The following is a 27,295-nucleotide window of genomic DNA, read 5'->3' on the forward strand; positions in this document are numbered from 1 at the left end:
ATGTCTCCCTATCATCCACAAGGTGGCATTCAAACCTGTGTGCCCAAATCGTAGTCTACTCCACACAACTTCATCTCTCCTACATCCCATACTCCCCACCTCTTCCTTTACCGACCAATGCATGCCATAAAATTGCCTCCCTCTACTACTAGCATCGCACTCCCTTTGACAAAGATCGAGCCCTTTTTCCCGGATCAAGGATTTGATTTCTCTGCGGGGCCTGAATTCCTACCCCCTCTCCTCACAGCACTCTTAGCCACCACATCGGCCTTCTCATTACCCTCCACCCCCACATGGCTGGGAACACAACAAAAGATGACCACCACTCCCATCCTCTCCAATCCCATTGACAGCACCATCTCCACAAACAAGTCTCCCAAATTCAACTTGCACTTCTTCACACTACTCAACACTGCAGCTGAATCAGAGTGGACCACCACTGTGTGGTTTCACCTCCTCCACCCATCTCAAACCTACAATCATGGCCATAATCTCTACCGTATACACTGACGCAATCAGTTAACCGCTTACATACTCCAACATTACAATCTGGGATATATACCCAAGCCCCCACCCTTCCACTCACTGGATCCTTTGAACTATGTGTATATATTCTTATATACAAATAAAACTGATTCTCTCTATATCTCTCCTCACACCTTCTCACGTCCCCACCCCATTCTCTTCTGGCCTGTCACATCCCCATAGGCCCTCTGCTCACCCCCTCCTCGCTACACACACACACGACAGCCCTTGCCAATGTTTCACTTTTGATTAACACTAGTGGCGCTTTTGTTCCATGTTCAGGGTGAAAACATTGTATTGCTAACGTGAGGCATCAATTATATAAAGAACACATGACACACATACATATACTGTACACTTCTCATAACTTGTATTCTTTTATTGGAATTCAAACATCCAAAATGTTTAACTTTAGCCTGACAGACCTCTAGTGTAAATATAAGCCCTGCTGTCAAAATTAAAATAAAATAAAATCACAACTGAAATAAATGTAGTACTATCCTAATCAAATATAGTTGTAATGTTGCTGTACAATTCAGGTAAATATTTAATACACCAAGATGTTCTCCACTGCTCCAGTTAAATCTATATCAAGAGGAATATCAAGGACTGAAATACCTAAGGATCAGTTGGGAATAAGATGCCACTCGAATCTAAAACAAGGTATTGCGGCTGCCATTCAGCGTCGGCCTATAAGTCGTACAATGAACAAACCATATTAAGTCGATTAGTAGTTGAAAAAACAAACAAGAACATGTCCTTGCATCAGAAATTACAATATGAGGTAATGCAATATTCTGCAGTGTCCTAACAAATACATTTTAGACTATGTTAATGGTCAGAGTTCTTTCTATAAGCAAAATGAAAGACCTCTTATATAAATCAGTATCAAACACCTGGGTATGGATCCAGGCGTAATGTAATATTCCAAACATATTATATTGCAAGAGGTCGATGTTGATACATTTCAATACCGCAGACACACAAAACAGAAGTTTAAGACAGTTAAATATTGTACAGATCATTGAAAATAAAATATCATAATGGTGAATAATGTAATTCATTCCAACAGTCTGGGGGCAGGTTCCATGTCATTCCATTGAAGTGAAGTAAAACATTTTTTAAACTTTTTTTTAAAACACCTGTTTGATCAGAAGTCTTATGGCACAAAAAAGGGTTTAAATCAAAGGTCAGTCACATTCCTAAACACAGATTTACAGATCATACTGTATAAAAAAAACAGTGGTCACAAACAAGCAAAACAGGGAACAGGGACATGGTACCACGAAGGATAGAATTTAAAAATATATATTTTCGTCTGTTTTTGTGCTTCATTTGATCATGCGGTTTTAAAAAGGCTTTTAATGATGTTTAACTTGGGTTAAGATTTTTTAATTTTTAAAAAGTTGATCCTGTTTTACAAATCATATACATTGAGTGTACAAAACATTAGGAACACCTGCTCTTTCCACAGACTGACCAGGTGAAACCGGGTGAAAGATTGATGTCACCTGTGAAATCCACTTAAATCAGTGTAGATGAATGGGAGTAGACAGGTTAAAGAACCATTTTTAATCCTTGAAACATGGATTGTTTATGTGCCATTCAGAAGGTGAACGAGCAGAACAATAGATTTAAAGTGCCTTTGAACGGGGTATGGTAGTAAGTGCCGGGCGCACTGGTTTGAGTGTCAAGAACTGCAACGCTGCTGTTTTTGTTTTTTTACACAACAGTTTCCTGTGTGAATTAAGAACGGTTCACCACCCAAAGGACATCCAGCCTTTTTGACACAACTGTGGGAAGCATTGGAGTCAACATGGGCAGGCAACCCTGTGGAACGCTTTCAACACTTTGTAGAATACATACCGTGATTAATTGAGGCTGTTCTAAAGGGATAAAGAGGGTGCGACTCAATATTAGGACAGTGTTCCTCATGTTTTGTAGACTGTATATTAATAGGATTCAATATTGACTGTGTATTGGATATGCATTAAAAAGTATAGTTTACTTACAAACAATATACAAAATACATTCTTCCTCTCCTTGAAATAGTTGTCTGTGCATGGGATCCAGTCAAATTTGTGTTAATCAGAAAATAAAAACTCCTAAATTTGTGCTTATGAAACAAAAATGGAGGCCATTGACCCCTTCAAAATGTTTGACAGAGCATTGCTAGAATTTTATTCACAACATGGCTATTATACATTTTCTGTAACCAGGTTTCCATCCAACCTTTTTATGCTAGTAAAGTACATGTCAGTGTAAAAAATGTGACAGGTCTGATGGAAACAGTAAAATGTTTAGTAAACTTTGCAAATATCGACAAGGTGGGTTATTTTTGTGTAGGTAAAATTAATTATACGAGATATCGGTGGAATAACCATCATATCGTTGTTCATTTGGGAGTGACGCGATGAGGTGTGGTCCTGCCACTACGAATCGTCGGAAAAGCAAGCAGTTTCTATCCATTATGATGAACTTCACATGGTGGTGAAAGTAATAGGTGATGAGTTTGATGCTGCTTTCCAATAAGTATCGAGGATCTTATTCTTGTGATATGATCATCGATGCTTGGCTGCTATTTGACAAAATAAAATAATCTCGCTCTTTTGTCCATAATGTCATCATCATGTAGGCTATATGCACACTAGCCAACAGCGCGCAGATACATTGGCTAGAGCGCACTTGCCAATACCAGAGTGGGCACACGCTATATAACGTAATATTTTTTTGTGAGAAAACCATCAGTAAATTTGAAAATGTGATGGAAACCTTTAACTTGTAGGCTATTTTTGTATTAGATAAGTGGGAATTTAACTGCAAACTGTATTTTTATGTGTACTACGTCATCATGGACATACTTTTATCGGCAACATGTCAATTTGATGGAAACTTCTCTGGTGGGAAAATTTGCAAGAAAATCTGTACAATTGGATGGAAACATTGTTATTATACTAATTCATAACTAACAGGACATAAAAAAACATGACATAAGGGCAAATTGGCATGGTAAACAGGCAGAATGGCAAGCTCCTTTACCTGATCTCAGCGTCGTAAAAAGGCAAAAGTTACAAAATAAAAACATTAGCTAGCAAAATTGCATATTCAAAAAAGATCTACATGTTTTCCTGCATTGTACTATAAAAAACACTGAGCCTTCTGCCTGATACCTGGTTCACCAAAAAGATGGGCAATGACTTGCTACAAGTCAGAAGGGGTGCAGATGCAGAAGCCTGCCAATAAATGCCTCCCTCGTTTCTTGAGTAGGCCGCTGTGTGTGTGTGAAGTGTGCAAGTCCAGACATAGGGGCTGAAGGTTTTTGAACAGACTAGATGAACGGACAGATGGAGCCGCCCCCTAGGGCACTAGCATTTAGAAGGTGCATGCGAGGCAGGGCGAGAGCGGGGCTGAAAAGGACTTTGGTTGGTGTGGTTGTCTCGGAGGAGCTTCTTGCCCTCTTCCTCCTTCATGAAGAGCTCCACCATGAGGATCTTCTCCTTGTGGATCTGCAGACTGATGTCCTTGGGGATGTCTGGGATCAGCCAGTCAACAAAGTCGCTCATCAGCATCACCACATTCTAGAAGGGAAAACAGACGGTACGGAGCGAGGCATTTCTTTCACAATTCCTTCAATACAATTCCAAAAACAGTCATTCAAAAGGATATAAAACACTTTCAGCATAAAAAGATTGAACCCTCAACTGACTCTTGGGTTTGTTTTTGTGTAGGCTGACCTGAAAAACAATGACAAAGGCCAGCCGGCAAGCCAGTATAGCCCAGAACTCCTTGGAGAGGTCATAGGGGGTGTTGGACCATAGTGTCTCTCTGTAGTCTTTGTATCTGGAGAGAGGGTAGAATTGGCAAAATGATTTACTATAAAATGACAACGCATCCAACGAGTATGATAGACTTCACGCACATTCTCACGAATGCAACACCTATTTGAAATCAAGGCACAGTAAAAATATTAATTTTGGCTGCATTTCAACCGAAATTTGTCACGTTTGATAACCTAAAGACACAGACTTCAAAACTAAACGCTGTTTTTGGTAAGTATAATTCCTTCCAGGTCTTATGATGGAAGAACATCAAAGGTAAGGGAATATTTATGTGGTAAATTTGATACAGGAGACATAATGCTAATCTCTGAGCGCCGTCTCATATTATAGCCTAGTGAACGAATTCTGTAACGTTAAAAATAAATGTAACACAGCGATTGCATTAAGAAGAAGAGTATCTTTCTATATATATGTAGAACATGTATATTTAGTCAAAGTTTATGATGTGTATTGCTTGTTATCTGACGTTATCTGCCGGAGCTATCGTCATTTCTCCGGACATTTGAGTAGCATTCTTTGAACAATGCGTCATTGTAAACAGAGATTTATGGATATATATAGCATATTATTGAAAAAAACAAATGTACTGTGTAACATGTTCTATTACTGTCATCTGATGAAGATTTTCAAAAGGTTAGTGCATTATTTTTCTTTTAATCCTGCGTTTGTTGATTGCATATTTTGTTCAATTTTGCTATTCAAATTAGCTGTGTCTTTGGTGGTGGTTTGACATAAATATGTGCTATGTTTTCACCGTAAAACATTTTAGAAGTCTGACTTGCTGGGTAGATGAACAAGGTGTTTTTCTTTCATTTGAGCTATTGGACTTGTTAATGTGTGGAGGTTAAATATTTCTAAGAATATTTTTGCGTTCCATTGTGCCACGTTCCAGCTGAACGGGGGAGGGTTTGTTCCCAAATGGGAACCATAACCCCCTTCTGGTTAACTACTTTGTTTAGCTCACATAATACAATTTTAAAGTATGCATTAAGGTGTCATGTCATAAACATGGAAAAAACTAAATGTACGCATTTTTTTTTATATATATATTTTTTATTTTATTATTATTATTTTTTTTTTTACAAATGGTGGGTTAGCGCCAAGACAGACAAATGTGCGGTGGCTTCAAAACAGCGCACTCTGCCAGTCATCTAGTGTACGCAATGAACAAACAATTTAAACGCAACATGCAACAATTTCAAAGATTTTACTGAGTTACAGTTCATAAGGAACATGAAATAAATGCATTAGGCCCTAATCTATGGATTCCACAACTGGGAATACAAATATGCATTTGTTGGTCAAATATACCTTTAAAAAAAAAGTGTGCCTCATGCAGCGCGACACATCTCCTTCGCATAGAGTTGATTGTGGCCTGTGGAATGTTGTCCCACTTCTCTTCAATGGCTGTGTGAAGTTGCTGGATATTGGCAGAAACTGGAACACGCTGTCGTAAACATCGGTCCAGAACATCCCAAACGTGCTCAATGGGTGACACGTCTGGTGAGTATGCAGTCCATGGAAGAACTGGGACATTTTCAGCTTCCAGGAATTGTGTACAGATCCTTACGACATCGGGCTGTATATTATCATGCTGAAACATGAGGTGATGGCTGAATGGCACAACAAAGGGCCTCAGGATCTCATCACGGTATCTCTGTGCATTCAAAATCCCATCGATAAAAATGCAATTGTGTTCGTTGTCCGTAGCTTATGCCTGCCCATACAATAACCCCACTGCCACCATGGGACACACTGTTCACAACGTTGACATCAGCAAACCGCTCGCCAACACAACACCATACACACTTGTCTGCCATCTGGTACTGTTGAAACTGTGATTCATAATTTGCCCACTGAAGTCGGTTACGACGCCGAACTGCAGTCAAGTCAAAACCCTTGTGCGGACTCCAAGTATGCAAATTAATTTCCCTAAGACGGTTTCTGACAGTTTGTGCAGAAATTCTTCAGTGGTGTGAACCCACAGTTTCGTCAGCTGTCCAGGTAGCTGGTCTCAGATAATCCTGCAGGTGAAGAAGCTGGATGTGGAGGTTCTGGGCTAGCGCGGTAACACATGGTGTTTGTCTACATACTCATCTCGTATGTATATACTGTACTCGATACCATCTACTGTATGCTGCTCTGTACCATCACTCATTCATATATCCTTATGTACATATTCTTTATCCCCTTACACTGTGTATAAGACAGTAGTTTTGGAATTGTTAGTTAGATTACTTGTTGGTTATCACTGCATTGTCGGAACTAGAAGCACAAGCATTTCGCTACACTCGCATTAACATCTGCTAACCATGTGTATGTGACAAATACAATTTGATTTGATTTGATTGATTGATTTGATTTGTGCGGTTGTGAGGCCAGTTGGACGTACTGACAAATTATCTAAAATAACAGAGAAATGAACATTGAAAAATCAGGCAACAGCTTTGATGGACATTCCTGCAGTCAGCATGCCAATTGCACGCTCCTTCAAAACTTGAGACATCTGCGGCATTGTGTTGTGACAAAACTGCTAATTTTTAGAGTGGCCTTTTATTGTCCCCAGCACAAGGTGCACTTGTGTAATGACCATGGTGTTTAATCAGCTTCTTCATATGCCAGACCTGTCAGGTGGATGGATTATCTTGGCAAAGGAGAAATGGTCACGAACAGGGATGTAAACACATTTTTGCAACATTTGAGCGAAATAAGCTTTTTGTGCTTTTGGAACATTTCTGGGATCTTTTATTTCAGCTCATAAAACATGGGACCAACAGTTTACATGTTGCATTTAGATTTTTGTTCGGTGTATATAAATCATTGGGCAGCGTTTCCTTCGCTCCCGCTTGCAGAGCACTGCTGGGGGAAGTAGCTCGATAGTGTAGCCAATATCATCACGCCAGTGTGACAGCTAAAACACATTCATTGGAGTGATTTTCACCCACAATGTACAACTACAGCATTAACATCTATATTTTGGGAGAAAAAAATAACTATTACTCTGCTAAAAACAGAATGATTCTGAACACTCTCCCAAGTCCCTACTAAGGTAGACACGTTTTAAATCCTCACTGAATCTTCTAGCCACAAGAATAAACTAGCTAGTTGGAGAAGGCTCATTAGGATGACTGATGGAACTGACTGAACCCAATCCATTTGTCCCCACTCAACTCTCCCTGAATGACATAAGTCATCAATATTGGGAAGCAGGCATGTCCATATATCCTCTCCCAATTCAACCTAGACTATACTGAAAGTAACAAAACATGTGCCCGTTATAGTGCCATTGTGTGGTCGATATGATTGCATATGTTGAGTCTTGAGAATGGTTGCAAAGGGATGATATATTACTGGAAACTTGTGAAGTTTACAACGAAACAACCAGAATTTTGGTTTCTTTCAAGGATTTTATGTAATCTATCACAAGACAGATTATTACATGTAAAATATATGAAATAATATAGAATGTCAAAGCTGTAAAACATCCTAAACCATCAATTTTGTGAATACCATTGGTATGTATGTGGAGACCATATGTGGACATCGCTTAAAATTAGTGGATCCGGCTATTTCAGTCATACCCATTGCTAACAGGTGTATAAAATCGAGCACATAGCCATCCAATCGCCATAGACAAACATTGGCAGTAGAATGGCCTTACTGAAGAGCTCAGTGACTTTCAACATGCACCGTCATAAGATGCCACCTTTCCAACAAGTCAGTTCGTCAAATGTATGCCCTGCTAGAGCGGCCCCGGTCAGTTATTGTGAAGTGGAAACATCTAGGAGCAACAACGGCTCAGCCGCAAAGTGGTAGGCCACTCAAGCTCACAGAACGGGACCGCCAAAGTTCGTAATGAGTAAAAGTTGCTTGTCCTCAGTAGAAACACTCACTACTGAGTTCCAAACTGCCTCTGTAAGCAATGTCAGCAGAATAACTGTTCGTCAGAGCTTCATTAAATGGGTTTCCATTTCCGACAAGCCTAAGATCACCATGTGCAATGCCAAGCATCAGCTGGAGTGGTGTAAAGCTCACCGTCATTGAACTCTGGAGCAGTGGAAAAGCGTTCTCTGGAGTGATGAATCACGCTTCACCATCTGGCAGTCTGACAAAGAAATCTGGGTTTGGCAGTCTGACAAACAAATCTGCGTTTGGCAGATGCCAGGAGAACGCTACCTGTCAGAATGCATAGTGCCAACTGTATAATGGACTCGGGCTGTTTTCCATTGGTCGGGATAGTTCCCTCAGTTCTAGTGAAGGGAAACCTTAACGCTACAGCATACAATGACATTCTTGACTATTCTGTGCTTCTAACTTTGTGGCAACAGTTTGGGGAATCCCCTTTCCTGTTTCAGCATGACAATGCCCCCGTTCACAAGCGAGGTCCATACAGAAATGGTTTGTCGAGATCGGCATGGAAGAAATTGACTGGCCTGCACAGAGCCCTGACCTCAATGCCATCGAACACCTTTGGGATGAATTGCAACGCCAACTGCGAGCCAGGCCTAATCGCCCAACACCAGTGCCCGACCTCACTAATGCTCTTGTGGCTGAATGGAAGCAAGTGCCTCCAGCAACATCTAGGATGTTTCCAACATCTAGGCTGTTATAGCAGCAAAGGGGGGACCAACTCCATATTAATGCCCATGATCTTGGAATTAAATGTTTGACATTTTGGTCTTGTAGTGTATTTGTTGTCAATGTTTTGTCGTCAAACTGGTGGAAGTTGTGAAAAAAGTCAATAGTTGGAAGAGTTGCAGAGTTTATTGAAAATAATGCCATTGTTGGTTAGATGCTTTTTTCATTAATTAGGCTATTTTTCTCTTGAACCATATAATCTATCTAATATAAACTCATGGACACATAACAAATAAAAGTTATTTAAGTATAAATGACAAAAGTTACCATAGATTCTGTGACTCAATTATGTAATCACACAAACAAAGACCGACACATTTGTGAGGGACCTGTGTTTTCAGATGGGAAACTCCTGCAATCTAATTCAATTTGGTATCTATTGTGTAGGGTCAAGTCGAAGACTCCGGTTACTATGGTAAATTACCATTAGCTTTGGTCAATAGCGGCCATGTTGTTTTAATTACTAGTCTGGAAGACCTTTCGTGCAGATGGATACTTCGGTACCAGAGTAGCGTTTTTAGTTTTTTTCACAACATTCAAAATGGCGGAAAATCCATCATGGTGGATCTTATGGGTCGCTGAGGCAAACTTGTTCTTTGTGAGGAGAGGGACCTATGTAGCGAATTTCATGACATTATGTCAAACAGAGTGAGGAGCGTGACCTTTCAAAGTTGTCATTTTCTATTGCTTCTTATAGCACCACCATCATCTGGCCAATCAGTATAATTTTGTAAATGCCAGACCTCTATGGCAAGACATCATTCTCCCAAGTCAAGAATCGGGCCAGTGGTGACGTAGACACACACGGAGACAGATTCATAGTCCACTTCCCGATTTCATCGTGGAGGGCAATAATATTTTAACTGTCTTACCTGCATATCTGCACTTCATACCCCAGGTGCATAGGCTGCAGAGGGGCAGTGCCAGGCTGGAAGTCACTGACGTTGAAGTAGGACAGAGTATGGTTGACAAAGCCGTGCATGGAGCCATCAGGGCTGTACATGTACTGGTAGACTAGTCGAGGGATGAAGTCTGACGTGAAGGAAATCACAAACGCCTGGAGAGAGAGCAGACAGAGGAGAGGGGTGTGGTGTGATGACCAAAATGATTTTCAAATGTCCACTAATGCAAATGACAAAATGTCAGCATTGTATAATCTTGATGACAGATCTGGAAATAATGAACACTAAGATGTTTTTTGTTCATGTGAAGGTATGCACTTACATTTACAATGACTGCTACTTTGCTGAGCCCTCTCAGAAGATTATACCAGATGCCTGAGAGAACAAATAAGATATAAAGATGTGCCCGAAACACCAATAACTGGGTAGACAAGCAGGCTTCATAACATGTACCTATTTTAATTTTTAAAAATGGTAGATGCAATGGTTGATTCATTGGTTAAAAAAAAATGTATAATGGTCACACCATAAATGTGCACCACCAGAAAAACATTAACATAAAATAGATATCCCACTGATATACTGAATGGATATAATAAGGGCTTTTAAGGATCATTAGATTTTACTGCATTATTGTAGGCTAAAAATGTGCTGCATTCAAACCAAATAGCCACAGTAGTTGGTCAAAGTCTGACTCAATTATGTAATCACACAAACAAGACCAAAACATTTATGAGGGACCTGTGTTTTCAGATGGGAAACTCCTGCAATCTAATTCATTTTGGTATCTATTGTGTAGGGTAAAGTCTAGGACTCTCCAATTAAGTAAAAAATGTTCCTTTTATTAGAGCATCAATAGTCCAGTGCTGTTAAAGTGTGGAGATGGAAACCTACTGTACCAATGTCTTTTGCTCTGACTGCGATGGGCCTCCTGACCTCTGTGACAAACTTCTTAGCATCCAGACGGATCTCGATGATGTTGTTGAGCAGAGCAAAGAGTGGTGCCAAGGGAAAGGAGGCCACAAATAGGGTCACCATTCCAAACTGGATGACTGCAAGTTAAAAAAAAGAAAAGAGAAAAAAAAAGATATTCAAATGGACATTATAACCACAAGGAAATCAACACAAAGCATGCTGGGTAGATTAGATAACTGGAGCACGAGTATAGAGGGAAGTGGAAAGAGGAGCACAAGCCTATAATAGTCTGCTCTTAATTCCAGACTACGCTAGATATGTGTTTACGTTTAAAATACACAGTATTAAACTACAAGGAGAACATATGAGAGATGAACATGAATGAGATGGTGGAGTGAGGACACGCCATGTTTCTGCACTCGCTTTCCGGGTGGCCAGTCAGAAACTTTACTGAAATGTACTGGGTAAAACTTCCAGAGATCCAAGCAAACAAAATATATACAAAAATTGCCCACTTCACATTCTGAATGGGTACAAACACTCTGGCCTTTTGTGCCTGTGTGCAGGTTTCATGTCTGCTGCATCCATATATTAAACCTAGCTGGTTTTCAGTCGAGTACCCTTGGAAAAAGCCACTTAAAAACAGGCATGCCTACCAACCTAAAGATGGACTGAATCTTTGAGTCATTGTATATAGGACTGCTATGCTACAACAATATGACTATAGCTGCTACCCAGAGATGAACTATTTCTAGTTGATAAAGTTGTACAGTATAACTAATAACTAGACATATTGAACTAACCCTGGATTCATTACCATAATCCTTCCTTATGGCTTCTGTGTATCAGGGTATGGAACTGCATTTATAATCAATTTAGTTCAAAATACTGTGAATGAATTCCATAGAGTAATTATTCAAGGTTTCTCTTATGGTGTGGGAAAAAGAAGGGAAAGTGGGATACCCCATTCAGTTGTACACCGGAATGCATTCAACTGAAATGTGTCTTCCGCATTTAACCCCTCTGAATCTGAGAGGTGCGGGGGGGGCTGCCTTATAATCGACATCCACGTCATCGGCGCCTGGGGAACAGTGGGTTAATAACTGGGGCAGAACAACAAATGTTTCCCTTGTCAGCTCGGGGATTCGATCCAGCAACCTTTCGGTTACTGGCCCAATGCTCCTGGTATACAGTAAGTAATATAGTAGTATCAGTATGTTATGGCACAGATGTACGGACGTTAGAGGTCCCACACCCCCCCCAATCTCACACAATGTGTCTTTTCAATGAACATGCTTTTGAGATTGTCCAGTTATTCAGTCGGATGCTGCAATTATGAAATAAGCCACTGATAAAGACATCTAAGGACTAAAGTAAAATCAAGTCAACTAAATCCACTTGCGTTGATTACGTGGGCATCATAGACAAAACAGTTCTCGGCTTCTCCACTAAAGATGATCTCAAGCAGAGAATATGCATTTTTAGAAAGGGTTCCACATCGGCGGTTTTACAACTAATCAGGCTCTAATACCGTGAGCGGCATGAAGCAACATTTCTCATCATTAAATCAAATGTCAAGCTATGCCGTCGATAAAGTGATTACTGGAATTAGCAAGCAAGAAAATGTTATCCTCGGTAACACCGCTCTTTACGCCGTAATCAGTGACATTTATAGAAGTTGCCAATTTCATACAAACATGGTTGTGTCGTCCCTGCACAAACACACACAAAGACCTGACCTCAATAGCAAGAGCTTAAAAGCTTAAAATAATTGGTCAACTAATGTACATTAGTTGACCAATTATGTATGTAGTGCACAGTACATTAGAAGTAATTCATCAGCAGTAATTGGTTGACCTTAAAAAGGGAAAATCCAATCAGACATGCTTATCACACCCCCTAGAATTAAATAATATATCTATGATCTCTATGTTCCTTTGCTCCAAATCTCAACTCACGGCACACTGCAGTAGTTCATTTCCCTTCTGTCTCGTGTGATAACGGGCATTTGGTATAGGGTGGGCTGAGGGCGGCTGATCCTCAGTAAGCTGTCAGGAGCTTTACTGGACAGACTGACATATGACTCACTCATCTCCATGTACTCTGGGCTGAGGCCCACAAAGGGACCCAGGAAGTGGTCCTTCTCATGACGCTCGAGGGTCATGTTATAGTCCTCCTGCTGCTGAGAGTCCATGTCAGACTTCCGACGCCTGATCAGCTTCTTTATTTTACTGTTTTGAGCAGAGAAAAGAAATGGTAGTAATATGAGTCTAGCCCTGAGCATCTTTCTTTTAGTGCTTGTGTGTGTGTGTGTGTGTGTGTGCGTGCGTGCGTGCGTGCATGTGTGAGAGAGTGGGTGTGTGATTATGTCCTAGTTTCATCCAGACAGAATGACGCCTGCTCTCTACTGTACTTACGGGATGCCGATTTCAAACAGGTTGTTCTGGATGAGCTGTTTGCCAAGCATGGTGATGCAGAGCTGAATACACAGCTCCATCAGGCAACCTGCGTGGGCACACTGGTGTGCAGACGAGACAGCAGTCAACCCCGTCAGACACACAGAGAAGAGGTAATCTCAATCTAACAGGTTTGAAGGTCGGCTAGCTTTGATTTGATCTACAAAGCAACCTGTCTTTAGGATGGGGCTCAAGGGCACCCGGCCTGGAACCTACACAACTGCCCTGGGATACCAACAGCGGATCTTGCCCCTGTTACTTTGTAAATAAGGAAGGGTTATAACCATTACAGCATATGGTAATATTTCCATTAATTATCCAGCATTGAATCATTCGAACTTATTTTGGTCAACATTTAAAAAGGCATTCTGGTCAATGTTTAAAGATAATCAACTGTGTTCATCTTTGTTTACCTCCTCCATCCTGTATGACCCGATAACATACACATAGTCCCCAGGACGCCCAACCATTCTGTGGACATACAGGTTGAAAAAGGTTCATTTTCATTGGCCACCATCCTTAAGAGGCATAAATAACACTACAAAACAAGTGATTAAACACAAAATCAGGCTTCATGGTGAAAGTGTATCTATGGTTGAATATATGTTAAGATGTTTGAGTTGTGGAGAAGCTTATTAGTCAAATAGAGTAGAGGAGAGTTCAACCTGCCCCTGAAGAAGGCGAGGTAGACGATGGGGGAGAATGCATTGGCAAACTTCAGAACAAAGGTCTTGATTATCAGCCTCTCTTCAAAACTCTTGTCAGTCTTGGGCACCTCTGAGAATAAAAACACAATGAGTTTATATCACTTGACTGATGAAGAACTGAAGAGGTTTCAGTGGTCAAGGGGGTTATCATCCAGAGCTGTAGCTTTTGTTGCCAACACCAAAAAGTAGTTAAAAATGTAAATGTAAAAATGTAGTTTTAAAAAATTTGGTAAATACAGTCAACACAGGTAGCACTCCCAGATAGACTGTAGGGTCTAATACAGGGAGAGCTTTGCTAATATGGTACAGTTGTGTGATCACAGCATCCTTTTCATATTTGAGCGACTAACCAAGAAGAGTGAGCCAGCGAGCTACGGCACCGTAGACCTCATCCATGATGATGATAATCACCAGGTTGATGACAGCAGCGGTGCCCTTGACAGTTGCCCGGATGTTGGAGCGAGCCGTGGGATTGGAGCTCATGTGTAAGGCAGCCCTGATGGAGATTCTGTACAGGATGACCCCGAACACTACTGCAAAGGTCACACCAATCTGCAGAGGAAACGAGAGAAGAAAACCTTTGACTTCATGAGCTGTTTAAGGCCAGGCACCACGCCCTAATAAAAAAGGTATATATTTTTTTTATCTTGATCATATCACAAATCAACTTTTAACAGTTGAATATAAACACAAATTAAATACTTTTTGTATTAAAATGTTTCGGAAATATTGTGTTAAAATATGCAAATTAGGCTATATCTAATTAAACATGCGCATATCAGCATACCATGCAAATGAACTTTTCTGGACACTGGATGAAGTCAACCTAAATATTTTTGTTTCCTTTTGTCAGGACACTCCAGGACCGAACTTGTCCACAGCTGCTTTCAAAATACTTTGTATCCCTCATTTACTCAAGTGTTTCCATTATTTTGCCAGTTACCTATAGTTACCTGTAGAAGATCTGCATTGCTTTCAACTGCTAGACTAATGATCAAGAGCACTCACTTCAACTTAACTAAAGTTTCCCGGCCTAATTGTGTCATCCAAATATACAAATGAAGATTCAGTGAAAACAAAAAACAGACATTGATTGATCAAGACGAGTTCCTGTGCTTGTCTCAATGGTGCTGAAATAACCATCTAGTTGACCACACACGGCAATTGCTTTCCGTTTTATTATAACGCTTGGATGACTTTGGGAAAAGTCACGTAACCCCCGGCTCTACGAACTAAGCGACGCATTCAGTTGACTGTAAAACAACAACCAAAATGTAACACCATCGCAGCAGCTCAAAAGCCTTGAGGCTAACCCAAAATCATTCAAGGCTAAATCCCTGAAAGCCTTGGGGCTAACCCAAAATCATTCAAGGCTAAATCCCTGAAAGCCCGATCCTAGTGACGTCCCTGGATCTAATACCGCAGACTAACATGCTGTGTGGGCCCTGGGCACATCAACTTACCATAAAAAGCATTATGAAAAGTCCCATCATATATGCTGGTGCACGGTCTGTACATGTCAGTTTCACTTTTTTATCCTGAAACAGAGTAATTAACACACAACCGGGTAAGAAATAGGAGCAAACCTAAACAACTACCTGACAGCAATGTGTCCTCAGCCGTGATTGCTTATGCTGACAGCCATTTCCAAACAAGTCAGAGCGATTCTCGCCCCGAGCGGACTGATGCCGATCCAGCCAACCACACATAATCTGAGCTCCTGGACACGAAACTGTACAGTCAAACCGCATCTCAACGTGTCTAAAAATAAATAAATAAATAAAAAGAGGGTCAGCGACTTCAGACCGTGGTTCCAGATGAGCAAGGGAATGTAATGACCCCTTCGTGGTCCGATGAGAAAGGAGCTGATATGCACGAGCTGCAGTTCAGAGGAAGCCAGACATAAACAACCACCCTGGCATGTGTTGACATCCAACATGTGCTAACTATTGTTGTGCCGCAATAAACAGACACAGTGAAGGTTGTTCAGCTTACTATAGACTGCAGAGCATCTAAGACTAATAAAATAGCTGATAGGAGTACCTGAGGGTGGTGTTATGGGTTGTGGACAACTCCAGGATACATTATATTTTAGAGCCTAGGAGAAGATGAGACGTGCATGTGGAGACAGTGGCAGTAGAATTGAGGTCATCTATATAGGAGTCCAACTTTAGATTTGACATTCTTCGGTGACATTGAATACAATTCTGGACTGTGACTACGTCGATAACTTTACAACGGTGGAGTTCACGAGAGAACAAAAAGTGGGAGGCGACAAACGCCATGTGTTACGTAACGGTGCCTTTACTCATAGCGCATATGTGTTCGCGAATAGGAAATGTCGCCCAGAGACAAGAGAGAGGGGAGAAGCAGTCTGTGGTGCTTCCATTAGGATGGTCCCAGTCCCCATCTCTGACACTATAAGTCAAGAGCACCAGCGCAACAGACACTTGATGCAGCAAAATAACAGAGAGAGAAACACTGAACACCATAAATAATCTTCAACAATTACTCTATTCTATGCATGGATGCATACACAGAATGAAATAAATAATGTAATAATATTTACAGTGTGTTGTTTGACAGCCCACCAAGAGGCACATGAGTGATAGGAAAAAGGCCTACCTTGGGAGACATATCTTGTTTCTTCAGGGTCTTCCGCATGACTTGGATCTCATACTCAGCCCTATGGTGGTCCTAGAAGGGACAGATGCACATTAATATACACGCTCGTCCAGCGGTATCACCTTAGCGGTATCACCTTAGCGGTATCAACACATTTGACTCAAAACGGAGGAACTAACAGGTCAAATGGCGGTTTTACCAGTTGTCAAGAACATAGCAACACCCACACAAAAAAAAAAGCTTGGTCATCTGCTAAGTGTTTCAGCTCAGTGCGGTTCGGGTACACCACCAACATTTCTAACATACAGGAGGAAATGTGTGACAGAACAATGTTTAGGAGTACAGTATCTGTTAGAGGGGATGCAGGCTTTCAAAGATGAGTTTGGCATTCATGCATTTGGAAATGTTTACTTCACCCTCATTTTGATAAGGACACCTACTAGAATACCTTTTACGGGTTATATTCATTATCTTGCCGGTCTACTTAACAACCTTACCCCATCTACCGGTAAACATAAACGGTCATTGCAGTCATTTGATATTAAACAGAAACAAGCCCATAACTGTGCGAGCAGACAGAAACGGAGAAGGCTAAGCAAGTGTCTTTTAACCATCTCTGACATGCAAAGAGCCGAGGGAGAACCGGGGCAGGCAGTCATGAAGCACAGTTTACCAGACACCCTGGTGGTAAGACAGGTATGAGGGAAACAACTGTCAACTCTGCTAACATCAGTAGGTGTTGCCTAGTGACTAAACTTTTTTTTTTTTAAAGGACAGGGGATATTAAGAAGCACCTTAGTGAGAGAGAGCGAGACAAAAAGAGAGAGAACAGATATTCCTTCTATATCTAGACAAAAAGACGCCTTCTTTACACTGCCACTTCTTTATATTTAAAAAGGGGTGGGGCTAAAACGTGGTACATTACATTCCGTCTCAAGACCTAGTCATTGTTGCGGTATTGTCTTGATCTTATCGCATATTTCTTGGGTTTTTATTTGTTATTTCATATCACTACACTGTTGGGAAAGAGCTCACAACTAAGCATGCCACTGTATTGTTTTACATTTGTTGTATCCTGTGGATGTGGCGAATAAACTTTGAAACTTGAAATGATGGCCAGATCGCCACTAGGCTCCTCCCACCCCCACCCCTCAAAGTGGCAAATAAGGGACTGTTTGAAAGGGGGTCATATAAACAATGCCTTATTTTAATTGTATTTTTTTTTACAAGTAACATACCATGAATTCTGTCTGACATAGATAAGAATGTCAGAGTGAGGGAGAGTGATATAAACCTTGTCAGGGGAAGTTGGTTAGTATTGAGTAACAGCAGCTGTAGAGAAAGCTGCAAGAAAATCAAGTTAATAAATAAAATCAATCAATTTCAAACCTTGTGTGCCTGCGTCAGGAACCACCATAATATAAAACATAAAAAACATGATTAAGAAAAAACATGATTAAATAATATCTCATTGTATTAGACGTTCATGTCCAAATTGGCCAAACAGGTCCAAAACAAAGGCATAGGCTCACCTCTTCCTCTTCAAAGCCAGTCAAATCCCAGATGTAATTGAGTCTCATTTGCCTTCTCTTCCAGTGCTCCATGAACATGGTAGCTGGGAAGCAAAACACAACCCATCCTTAAAATCAGTCCCTCCAGGATTTTGCGATCAAAATTAGTTTTTGCAAAATCAACAATAGCCATATTATGCATAGCCTCGAAAACCAGACACTAGGCAACAGTGACCAGGGTCTGGCTTCAACGATGGACTCTTTTGGCATAGAGGAACTACATCTCTGCCTACATCACTACTCTATCCAGGGTGGGTCCTATTCAGACAGAAAACTCAACCAACATATCACGAGGCAGACATGCCAGGACGTCACGATTCAAACCAAAAGTTTGAAGGCAAAACCTTTGCAGTGGTTTTAGAAAGGTAATTGATGTAAAACTAGCCACTTGTGAAATGCACTCATTAAAAATAACCTCTGATCTCCATCTTGCTAGCTACTATTTTGTATTTTATTAAAGTGTACTGACTGACGTCGGAAATGTTGAAGTTCCTCTATGCCGGGGTATTCAACCTTTTCTTGCCCAGAGATCCCCTCCCAGGCAAACCGGAGGCCCGGGGAACCCCTCCCAGGCAAACCGGAGGCCCGGGGATCCCCTCCCAGGCAAACCGGAGGCCCGGGGACCCCCTCCCAGGCAAACCGGAGGCCCGGGGAACCCCTCCCAGGCAAACCGGAGGCCCGGGGACCCCCTCCCAGGCAAACCGGAGGCCCGGGGATCCCCTCCCAGGCAAACCGGAGGCCCGGGGAACCCCTCCCAGGCAAACCGGAGGCCCGGAGATCCCCTCCCAGGCAAACCGGAGGCCCGGGGATCCCCTCCCAGGCAAACCGGAGGCCCGGGGATCCCCTCCCAGGCAAACCGGAGGCCCGGGGATCCCCTCCCAGGCAAACCGGAGGCCCGGGGATCCCCTCCCAGGCAAACCGGAGGCCCGGGGATCCCCTCCCAGTCAAACCGGAGGCCCGGGGATCCCCTCCCAGGCAAACCGGAGGCCCGGAGATCGCCTCCCAGTCAAACCGGAGGCCCGGGGATCCCCTCCCAGGCAAACCGGAGGCCCGGGGACCCCCATCATACATTAGCAAAAAATAATAATATAGCAAGGAGAAAAAAATATCAATATATTAAAATGTATAGATTTGGTAGATAGTTAGTTATTCATTATTTTGATCTCCCAACATAATTGGAAGAGACAGTGTAAACTAACATAGCCCATGAGCTGGAAAGGTAACTCAGAACTCCTAAGAGCAGCTGTTTAGACAAAGGTTAGCCATGTGTTGGCAACAATGTATATCCAAGTCAAGAAAGCTTACCAGCAGCCACACTGTAGTCTATTCGCAGATGATTTTTTAAAGTCTGTCAGATACTCCAGTTAGTGTAATTGGCTCCAATGAGTGTTATTTGCTCAACATTAGGAGTTGAGAAATAAAGTTGACACCATTAGATATAAGATATTGTCCTATTTTCGACTATAGGTATGTAATTCAAAATTCCTTTATTCTGTTGGTGCTAGCAATACATTTGGAAAAAATGCAGATCCCTGTAGTACGGACCCCTGGTTGAATGCCCCTGCTCTGCCAAAAGAGTCCAACATTGAAATCAGACCCTAGGTCTAGTTACTGCCTAAGGTTTGGTTTTCAAAACTATTATGCAAGTGCTTGCCAATTTGACCAATTACTGCACTATTACCACTTAAAACAGTCAACTCATTGCAGTAATGTGTCATTAAAACTGACCGATCACCGCATAACAAAGGGGACTCACAATTTCAACCAATCACAGCACATTTACCGCATAATATGGCTCAATCAAGCCACTTGGCAAACTTTTTCCCTCAGCGTATGTGACAAATTGGACAAAATCATCACATTTTTCAATGAACAGTATCAGAATTGCCACAATATTTTTTATAGCCACCCCTGCTTAATGAGTACAGTACGAAAAAGAACCAGGGACCAGGGTTTATACTTTATAAATATAGTCAAAAAGATCAACATCTCTGAAACTCAAACAGGTCACGATCTTATCTCCTCCAAATATAGGAACCTACCATCCAAACCATTATCACCATTTTAACTCAAAAGGACTGTCTTCTAATGGCAACTGACACTGGTCTCCCGTGGCTCCTGTACTTCCTGGTCTCATAGACTAGACGTAACATAGTAAATGGAAATCCGGGACACAAATTAGTATGTTATGTTTGGTATGGTTACAGAAGACAGATGGTTATTTAAGTCATAAACGAAAGTAGGGTGACTCTGAGACCAGGCTGCTCTACAGGCCTGGTCCTGTGGTCTGTAGCAGATGGCATTGTTGTATTGGCAGAAGATGAGGGAGAGAACACGGGAGGGACGGCTCACCCCAGAGGGCCATGAAGATGGAGAAGAAGACGGTGGCCGGGTTGTCAAAAAGATGGCTGGCCCTGGCCGTGCCGCATGCAGTCTTCAGCTTCCAGTAGCTGCAAGCACGGTCACACAGTGGGCACATGGTGATGTTGTTTCTCGGATCACAAATCTCCATGCTGCGTGTGGGAGAAGAACGTTAGTGGAAAGCCTCAGTAAAAAGAGATCTAACCAGAATGGTCAGCATAAACTAAATTACCAGTTTGAGAGGCTATAGAGTCCAAAAGCAACCAGGAATGAAAGAATGTTTAAAAAAAAGACTAAACCTTGCATGCGCCAGTTCCCGCAAAAGGTTGGTATTTATCAAATGTTGAACTTGACGGGAAAGTGTGGGTATCTCCACGCAAATCTCGTACGCACAACTTCTAGTGGTTGATCAACTGTATTGCAAGCAAACACTGTCATTTTGGGAAATGGAGGTGGATGATGAACAGTAATTCTAGTAGGCTAATAAAAACATAGGTCTAGTGATAAAACAGGTGCATTTGCCATTGGTAAGAAGATGGCATAGCAGCATTTATTTACTGATACACAACAAATATTAGGCTACCATTCCATCGCTCATTTAATAGCCAACCATGCTCGAAAGTAAAATAGACCTGTAGCCTATGACAGTATGGGTAGGCTACAGTATTGCTGTGCAATCGGAGCGCAACACAATGGCCTGTTTGAATCTCAGAGCCGACACCAAGGTAGGAGACAGAAACACAACCATGTACTGATGAACAAAACATTGAACGGCAATTCGTATTTTGATTAGAAGTGTTGGCTGTAGGCAGCATTTACTTTTAAACTGTTCAATACACAATCAATCTTGTAGATTGTGCGGCTAGTGTTTGGCACTAGGTATAGGCAGCATGAAAAAAAGAAACCTACTGCAAAAACATTCTGCCCACACCTTTACAGAAATGTGATCAACTTTATCGCTTATAGATACATGGGAGGGGGGACACCAAGAACGCACAGACTCAAAATGAAAAGCAAATAACAAATCACAGCATGTCTGTACAGTACTGTGTTCAGCAGCTCTTGGGTTATTGATAAACCATCACTTGTGCTTCCATGCCGTTAGAAATCGAACCACGCGAGTGCAGTTGTGGATTTAACTGTAGTTGTAAGATGTCATTGTACCTGGGAATGTCATTGTCCACAGTGGCACAACCGTACAGGAACACTATGACCCCCACTATGGCAGCAGGGATCAGCATCTGGGTGTAAACCCCCAGCCAGGCAAAGTACAGGCCAATCTTCTCCCCAAAGTACTTCCTGCAGGAGAGGAAGGAAAGCAGCACTGAGTACATACATCAGGAATCAGTTCAGATATGGTGATTAACTCAAGACAAGCCAATGATATAATGCTTTGTCTTTTTGATTGCTACAATATAGTATAGCATAAAGTCTCTGCATTATCATGTCTTAGAGTTTAGAGCAGGATTCTCTCACCTGATTAACCCAATTGGTTGGTACTTGTAGAAGACACTGTAGCTTGCCCATTCTTCATACAAGATCTGATGAGACAATAACGGGTAAAACAACATCTTAAATTAAACAATACTTAGAGGCAAAACCATGATGGAAGACTACATTTAATATATCTTCTTATCTTAATTCTGAGTCTCATTATAGAACAGAGGAAAAGTCAGTTTGGCCTCAAATGATTGAAATTCATTATGCAAATTATTCATTTAAACAATGCTGACAGGAAAAGGTAAGTCCCATTACAAAGCCCTTATGAAATATTGCATAGCCCGTTACTAGTCACAGTTATGCTGTGATCTCAATTGTAACGATGTGCGCCGAGAGTCAGGAAGCAAGTTCAGAGACTTGAGTGTTTTAATCAAATAAACAGGACATAATACAAAAACAAGAAACACAGACATGAAACAGAAACAATGACGCCTGGGGAAGGAACCAAAGGGAGTGACATGTATAGGGAAGGTATTCAGGGAAGTGATGGAGTCCAGGTGAGTCTGATGACACGCAGGTGCGCATAACGATGGTGACAGGTGTGCGCCATAACGAGCAGCCTGGTGACCTACAGGCCGGAGAGGGAGCACACGTGACATCACAATGCTATATTTGCTGCCTGAGTTTTGCTAAAGAAATCAGTGCCATTAAGGCCCAGGGGTTGGTTGTACAAAACCCCTTAAGTTTATTTTTCCCTGATCTTTTCCCTTAAAGTTTCCTTAACTTGAATCAGGTGCAGAACACATTTTAAGGTGAAGTCCCCCTTAAATTAAGTAAAGAAGTTAAAGGTGAAGCCCCTTAACTGCTTCCTTCAGTGTGGATATCAATGTAAACCGCATTTGTGAAGGTGAATGTTGCATTTATCTGCCCTGGTTACAATAGGAGAACATCAACCTGCTAAGCTACCTAGCTAAACAATGGAAGATGCACAATCCATAGCTATACAGCTAGTAGAAACAAATAGAAACAATTTGAGAAAGAAGTTACTACAAGAAACGTGGTACATTATCTCCTGAAGCAATTTGGCTGTCCTGTCTTGATTGTAGAAGTTCTATTTTGCTAGCTCACAAAATAAATGTGAGCTCTTTGATGAGATGTTCAGTCAGTGAATCAGCTCTTCTCCATGGTAACCAGATACTATTTCTGCAGTACATACCTTCAAACTACCACAAAACCCCCTTAACCTGTTAAACTCTGACCCTCTCTGGTGGCATTTTCTAAATTATGCATAATCTTGTATACTACCCTCATTACGTAGAAAGGTAAGAACTGTGGGATTCCGATAAAGGTGTCAGAAATAATGTTACTGGGCCTCCCTAGGGGACCCGGGTTCGATCCCGGGCTGTCACAAGACCCATAGGGAGGCACACAATTGGCCCAGTGTCGTCCGGGTTAGGGGAGGGTTTGACCAGGGGGGCTTTACTTGGCTCATCATGCTCTAGCGACTCCTTGTGGCGGGCCGGGAGCCTGACCTCGGTCACCAGTTGAACAGTGTTTCCTCCGACACATTGGTGCAGCTGGCTTCCGGGTTAAGTGGGTGGGTGTTAAGAAGCTCAGTTTGGTGGGAGGACGGTGAGTTACAGCGATGAGACAAAAATCGAGGAGAGAAAAGGGGGTAATTTAAAAATAATAATGACTACTACAAAGCCCGAGATACTAGCTAGCTAACAAGACTACCTAGGTAGCTCACTCCCTCACAAGACTAGCCAAGTTATCTGCGTTGTTGCTTGCATGCGATTGGCTGTGGTCTTTGGGGTGGCACTCGGCATGGGAAACAGGGCTGCCTGTCAGGCATCATTCAGGGCTTAAATACCCCACGAGCTCAGAAGCTCTTAGGTCAAGGTAAGGAACATTTAGCTTGCTAACGTTCTAACTTATAAACTGATCATGAGCGCCAAACACAAACGAAAGCATGATGTTAGCATGAAATGTACCATCCCTTATTGTAGCAATCAATAAAAACGCATGCGCCGATCCACTGTGGATTCTGCCGGCCAGCCATACTGACAATCCATCATTACGTCCACTCCTATTTATAGAGTTTCTCGTGATCTCGACAAAACAACTTTTGTTGTGTCGTGATCATGGGATAAATAAGTTGTGATCTCGATAATGAGGGAATTATTTTTATTCATATGTCCTCTCTGGACTTTCGTATGCAATTGTTTCTAAATCGTGTCTTGTGCCAGATCACTTAAGATGTTTTATGCAACCGGGCCCAGGATCAGCATGTAGGGACAGGGTGCTGTGGTCTGTGTCGTCTGGACAGGTCAAGGTCATCCTCCAGCATCAAATGTTATTTAGATTACACTTATATTGCCCCTCGGTCGTTCCTAGAGTCTATCTGCATTAAATAATATAAGTGAATTTCACTGTTGGTCTCATGTTGCACTCCTCTACCTGTCATACATGAGGTTTCACTAATGAAGTGCCATCACTGCCAGGCAGGGAAATGGGCACCCAGGGGTCATGCTATCAGAGCCTCACAAATATTTATTTTTTTACTGAACACTGAACAGTAGTCCCAATGGCACAGCACCAAACAGAGTTTCGGTAGGCTACTATCCTCCAGCCAAATGGCCCCGTCTGTTCCCAAACAGAGCTCCCACTTTGCAAGACAAATTAGTGATGCTTGTGACTCATCATAGACCAGTCTAGTGTAACAGAACACAGGACTGGAAAAACAACAAACCATGGAACAACTCATAACGACATAGCCTCTGAAATGTAATCATGCCGTCATCTCAAGGACATAAGTCATTTCTGTGACAGAGCACTCAATTTGCTCTGTGCACGGACTACACCAGATGGGTGGGGAATAAAATACCACTGCCATATCGCAGCTTGGGAATTGAGTATTTCTCTGAGGCTTTCGATTTTCTTTGCTCTGGGCTTAAATCGCTTAGATTCGACCAGACTCGTTGTCGTACAATGCTTGAGGATGGTGAAAAGGGATTAAGCCTGTTGCCGTGGTGACACTTTCAATACATACAGTATAATTATTATCTAAGCCAAAGGGGGCTTTTCCTCTCCAACGTTGCTGACGGCTTGTGTTTAGAAAGCGTTTTGAATTCTGTGCTTTAACCTTTTCGATATGCTCCGATGCCAGCGACAAGACTTTCCTGGTTTATGATAGTCGCTAACAGCGACACAAATAATGGATGTGTTTGTGGTTTCATTGATTGCTTATTGACCAATGATTTGCTCGCCTCACCTTTCTGTCATTGGCCTCCGCCCCCATGCCGTCAACATCCCCCTGCAAGGCAAGTAATGACAGAATTATATCTGGTCACAGAGTGCCTGGCTTCGCATGGGTATTGATATGTGTGGTAATATACTCACATCGTGAAGAGGGTACGCAGCAGTGTAAACACCGTTGCCAAGGAGACTGGTGATTCCTGTAAACGTCATTTTCAAGAGATCAAATTTACTATCAAGCAGAAGGCACACAATAGCAATCATATTCTACCACAGCATACTACATGTAGTGCACTCTAGAAAGATAAGACAGACACCCCTAAAGGATCCAAATTCATTGTAATATCCCTAAGAGATGGGGGACATGGCTTGGCTTACCCATGGTGTATTTGGCTTTCGTGCATCTTGTACGTTTCAACACTTCATATACCTAAATGGGTAAAAGAAAACATGAAAATAAGTACAACAATACTTCTGCAATGTATGAAGATGATCTCAGGTGAGAATCACATTCAAATAGGGCAGAAATCGTGTCTTGTGCCATGAATTTGTTCAGAAATGGACCTCAGCTCCTGGCCATTAATGAACAACTCTAAATGCATTGATGGACAAGTTGTTTTCAAACTTCACATCTTCCACAATCTTCCAAAAGTCATTTTAGCTCAGCAGTGATGTTTCTATTGAGCAGTAAAGTTCTCCACCATCTCCCCTGCGAGCAACGTACGCTGACTGAGAAAGAATCCAGTGAAGAAGTAAGTTACATTAGCAAATCATACATTTACTTGTGGTGCGAAGGGCTTTTCATTGACTTGCCCATCATTCAAGCAGATCTATAGTACTTACTATTGAGGCCCTGGTTTTGCTGTCGAAGAAAGACGCTCTGTCTGAGAGATCAAACCTGTTAATATAGAGGAGCCTTCTGTCAGCGGTTTATTTAACAGAACCATGTACTCAACCAGGAGAAAGAATGTTAGTTTTCTAGGTACGTGGAGAGGAATGGTTTTTTTTGTGTGTGTGTGGCCAAGATATCACACACATTGTCATTTTTTCGACCAAACATACAATACAGGGATGGCTACAGGGATAATACTGGTTGCAACATGTCTTGGTAGCTAGTGTTAGTCAGACGCCTGGCCTACACAGTGTTCATTGAGAGTCAGGAGCTCAAAATAGCTTGTAACCTCTATGCCCACTCTCTTGAATAAAACCCAGCTTGTTTACTAGCCTCGCTCGAAACACATTCAAATATTGTACTTTTTACAATACATAATATTCTAACATCTAAACGCAGATGAACTATTCCCGGAAAATCAGAGGATACGTCTCGGATTAAAAATAATATTGAATAGCAGTGTGGATGTCTTCCAAACGACATCTCGGTTCAGATTTAGTTTCTGTTGATTTTGTATCCGTTGGTTTTGTGCCTGGTGATTTTGTGCCTGTTGATTGCACCTCTACATTATTACTGTCAAGGCACAGTGGGGACGGGACATTAGCCATGTCAAAAATGACAAAGAGCTCGAGACTGGTGAAGACTGCGGGGGTAGATGAACCATTTCAATTCCATTTATTTCAGCTCAGCCAGATCACATTATGAGGAAATGCACCTACTGAGATGAATAATTACAGGTAGCAGCCTGTATCATTCATACATAATCACATCTTCTACACATAAAGCATCCAGCTCACTAATTAAAAGATTTTAACATTAAAACCACTGGGCCTTGTGGGACCCCCCTTCAAGCTAAATGAGTAGTCATTTTTACTGCAACACTAACAGTGTAATTAATATATTTCATATATGCGATCGGCAAACATTACAATTAGATTGTGCTTATGAAGGTCTAACGTAACAGAATACTCTTTATTTTATTTCAAATAACAATTGCTTTTCATTAGATTATGTTACTGTAGGCTATACGGTATGTAAAGAAAATTATAAAATAAAAACACAAAAATGTGTTCAATCGATTTTATTAGTGGAGTGCCTTTGTAACAGCTATGAAACAGAAAGCATACAGTTTGTCCATTGAACACGCTAACAGCTTATTTTTTGTA

General features: G+C 41.7%; 1 protein-coding gene across 7 annotated transcripts in view; it reads right to left on the bottom strand.

Moving 5' to 3' along the window:
* Nucleotides 1-2,678: 2,678 nt before the first annotated feature.
* Nucleotides 2,679-27,295, bottom strand: part of ano1a (anoctamin 1, calcium activated chloride channel a) — a 41,234-nt gene continuing 16,617 nt past the window's right edge. For 6 of the 7 annotated variants that reach the window (XM_052462025.1, XM_052462024.1, XM_052462023.1 and 3 more), the window contains 20 exons: nt 26,081-26,135; nt 25,616-25,667; nt 25,382-25,437; nt 25,254-25,295; nt 22,016-22,080; nt 21,704-21,838; nt 20,531-20,691; nt 18,140-18,222; nt 16,608-16,679; nt 15,446-15,520; nt 14,333-14,534; nt 13,941-14,052; nt 13,689-13,746; nt 13,237-13,337; nt 12,908-13,050; nt 10,804-10,956; nt 10,227-10,279; nt 9,875-10,059; nt 4,260-4,365; nt 2,679-4,103 (listed from right to left, as the gene is read on the bottom strand). In XM_052462025.1, the coding sequence (XP_052317985.1) occupies nt 3,891-4,103; nt 4,260-4,365; nt 9,875-10,059; nt 10,227-10,279; nt 10,804-10,956; nt 12,908-13,050; nt 13,237-13,337; nt 13,689-13,746; nt 13,941-14,052; nt 14,333-14,534; nt 15,446-15,520; nt 16,608-16,679; nt 18,140-18,222; nt 20,531-20,691; nt 21,704-21,838; nt 22,016-22,080; nt 25,254-25,295; nt 25,382-25,437; nt 25,616-25,667; nt 26,081-26,135 (2,122 nt within the window). In that variant the 3' untranslated portion in view covers nt 2,679-3,890. Of the gene's footprint in view, nt 4,104-4,259; nt 4,366-9,874; nt 10,060-10,226; nt 10,280-10,798; nt 10,957-12,907; nt 13,051-13,236; nt 13,338-13,688; nt 13,747-13,940; nt 14,053-14,332; nt 14,535-15,445; nt 15,521-16,607; nt 16,680-18,139; nt 18,223-20,530; nt 20,692-21,703; nt 21,839-22,015; nt 22,081-25,253; nt 25,296-25,381; nt 25,438-25,615; nt 25,668-26,080; nt 26,136-27,295 lie in introns of those variants that run through there. The other variant, XM_052462028.1, reaches the window with a different exon arrangement.

Source organism: Oncorhynchus keta, chromosome 14 (assembly GCF_023373465.1).
Source record: "Oncorhynchus keta strain PuntledgeMale-10-30-2019 chromosome 14, Oket_V2, whole genome shotgun sequence".
NCBI lineage: Eukaryota > Metazoa > Chordata > Actinopteri > Salmoniformes > Salmonidae > Oncorhynchus > Oncorhynchus keta.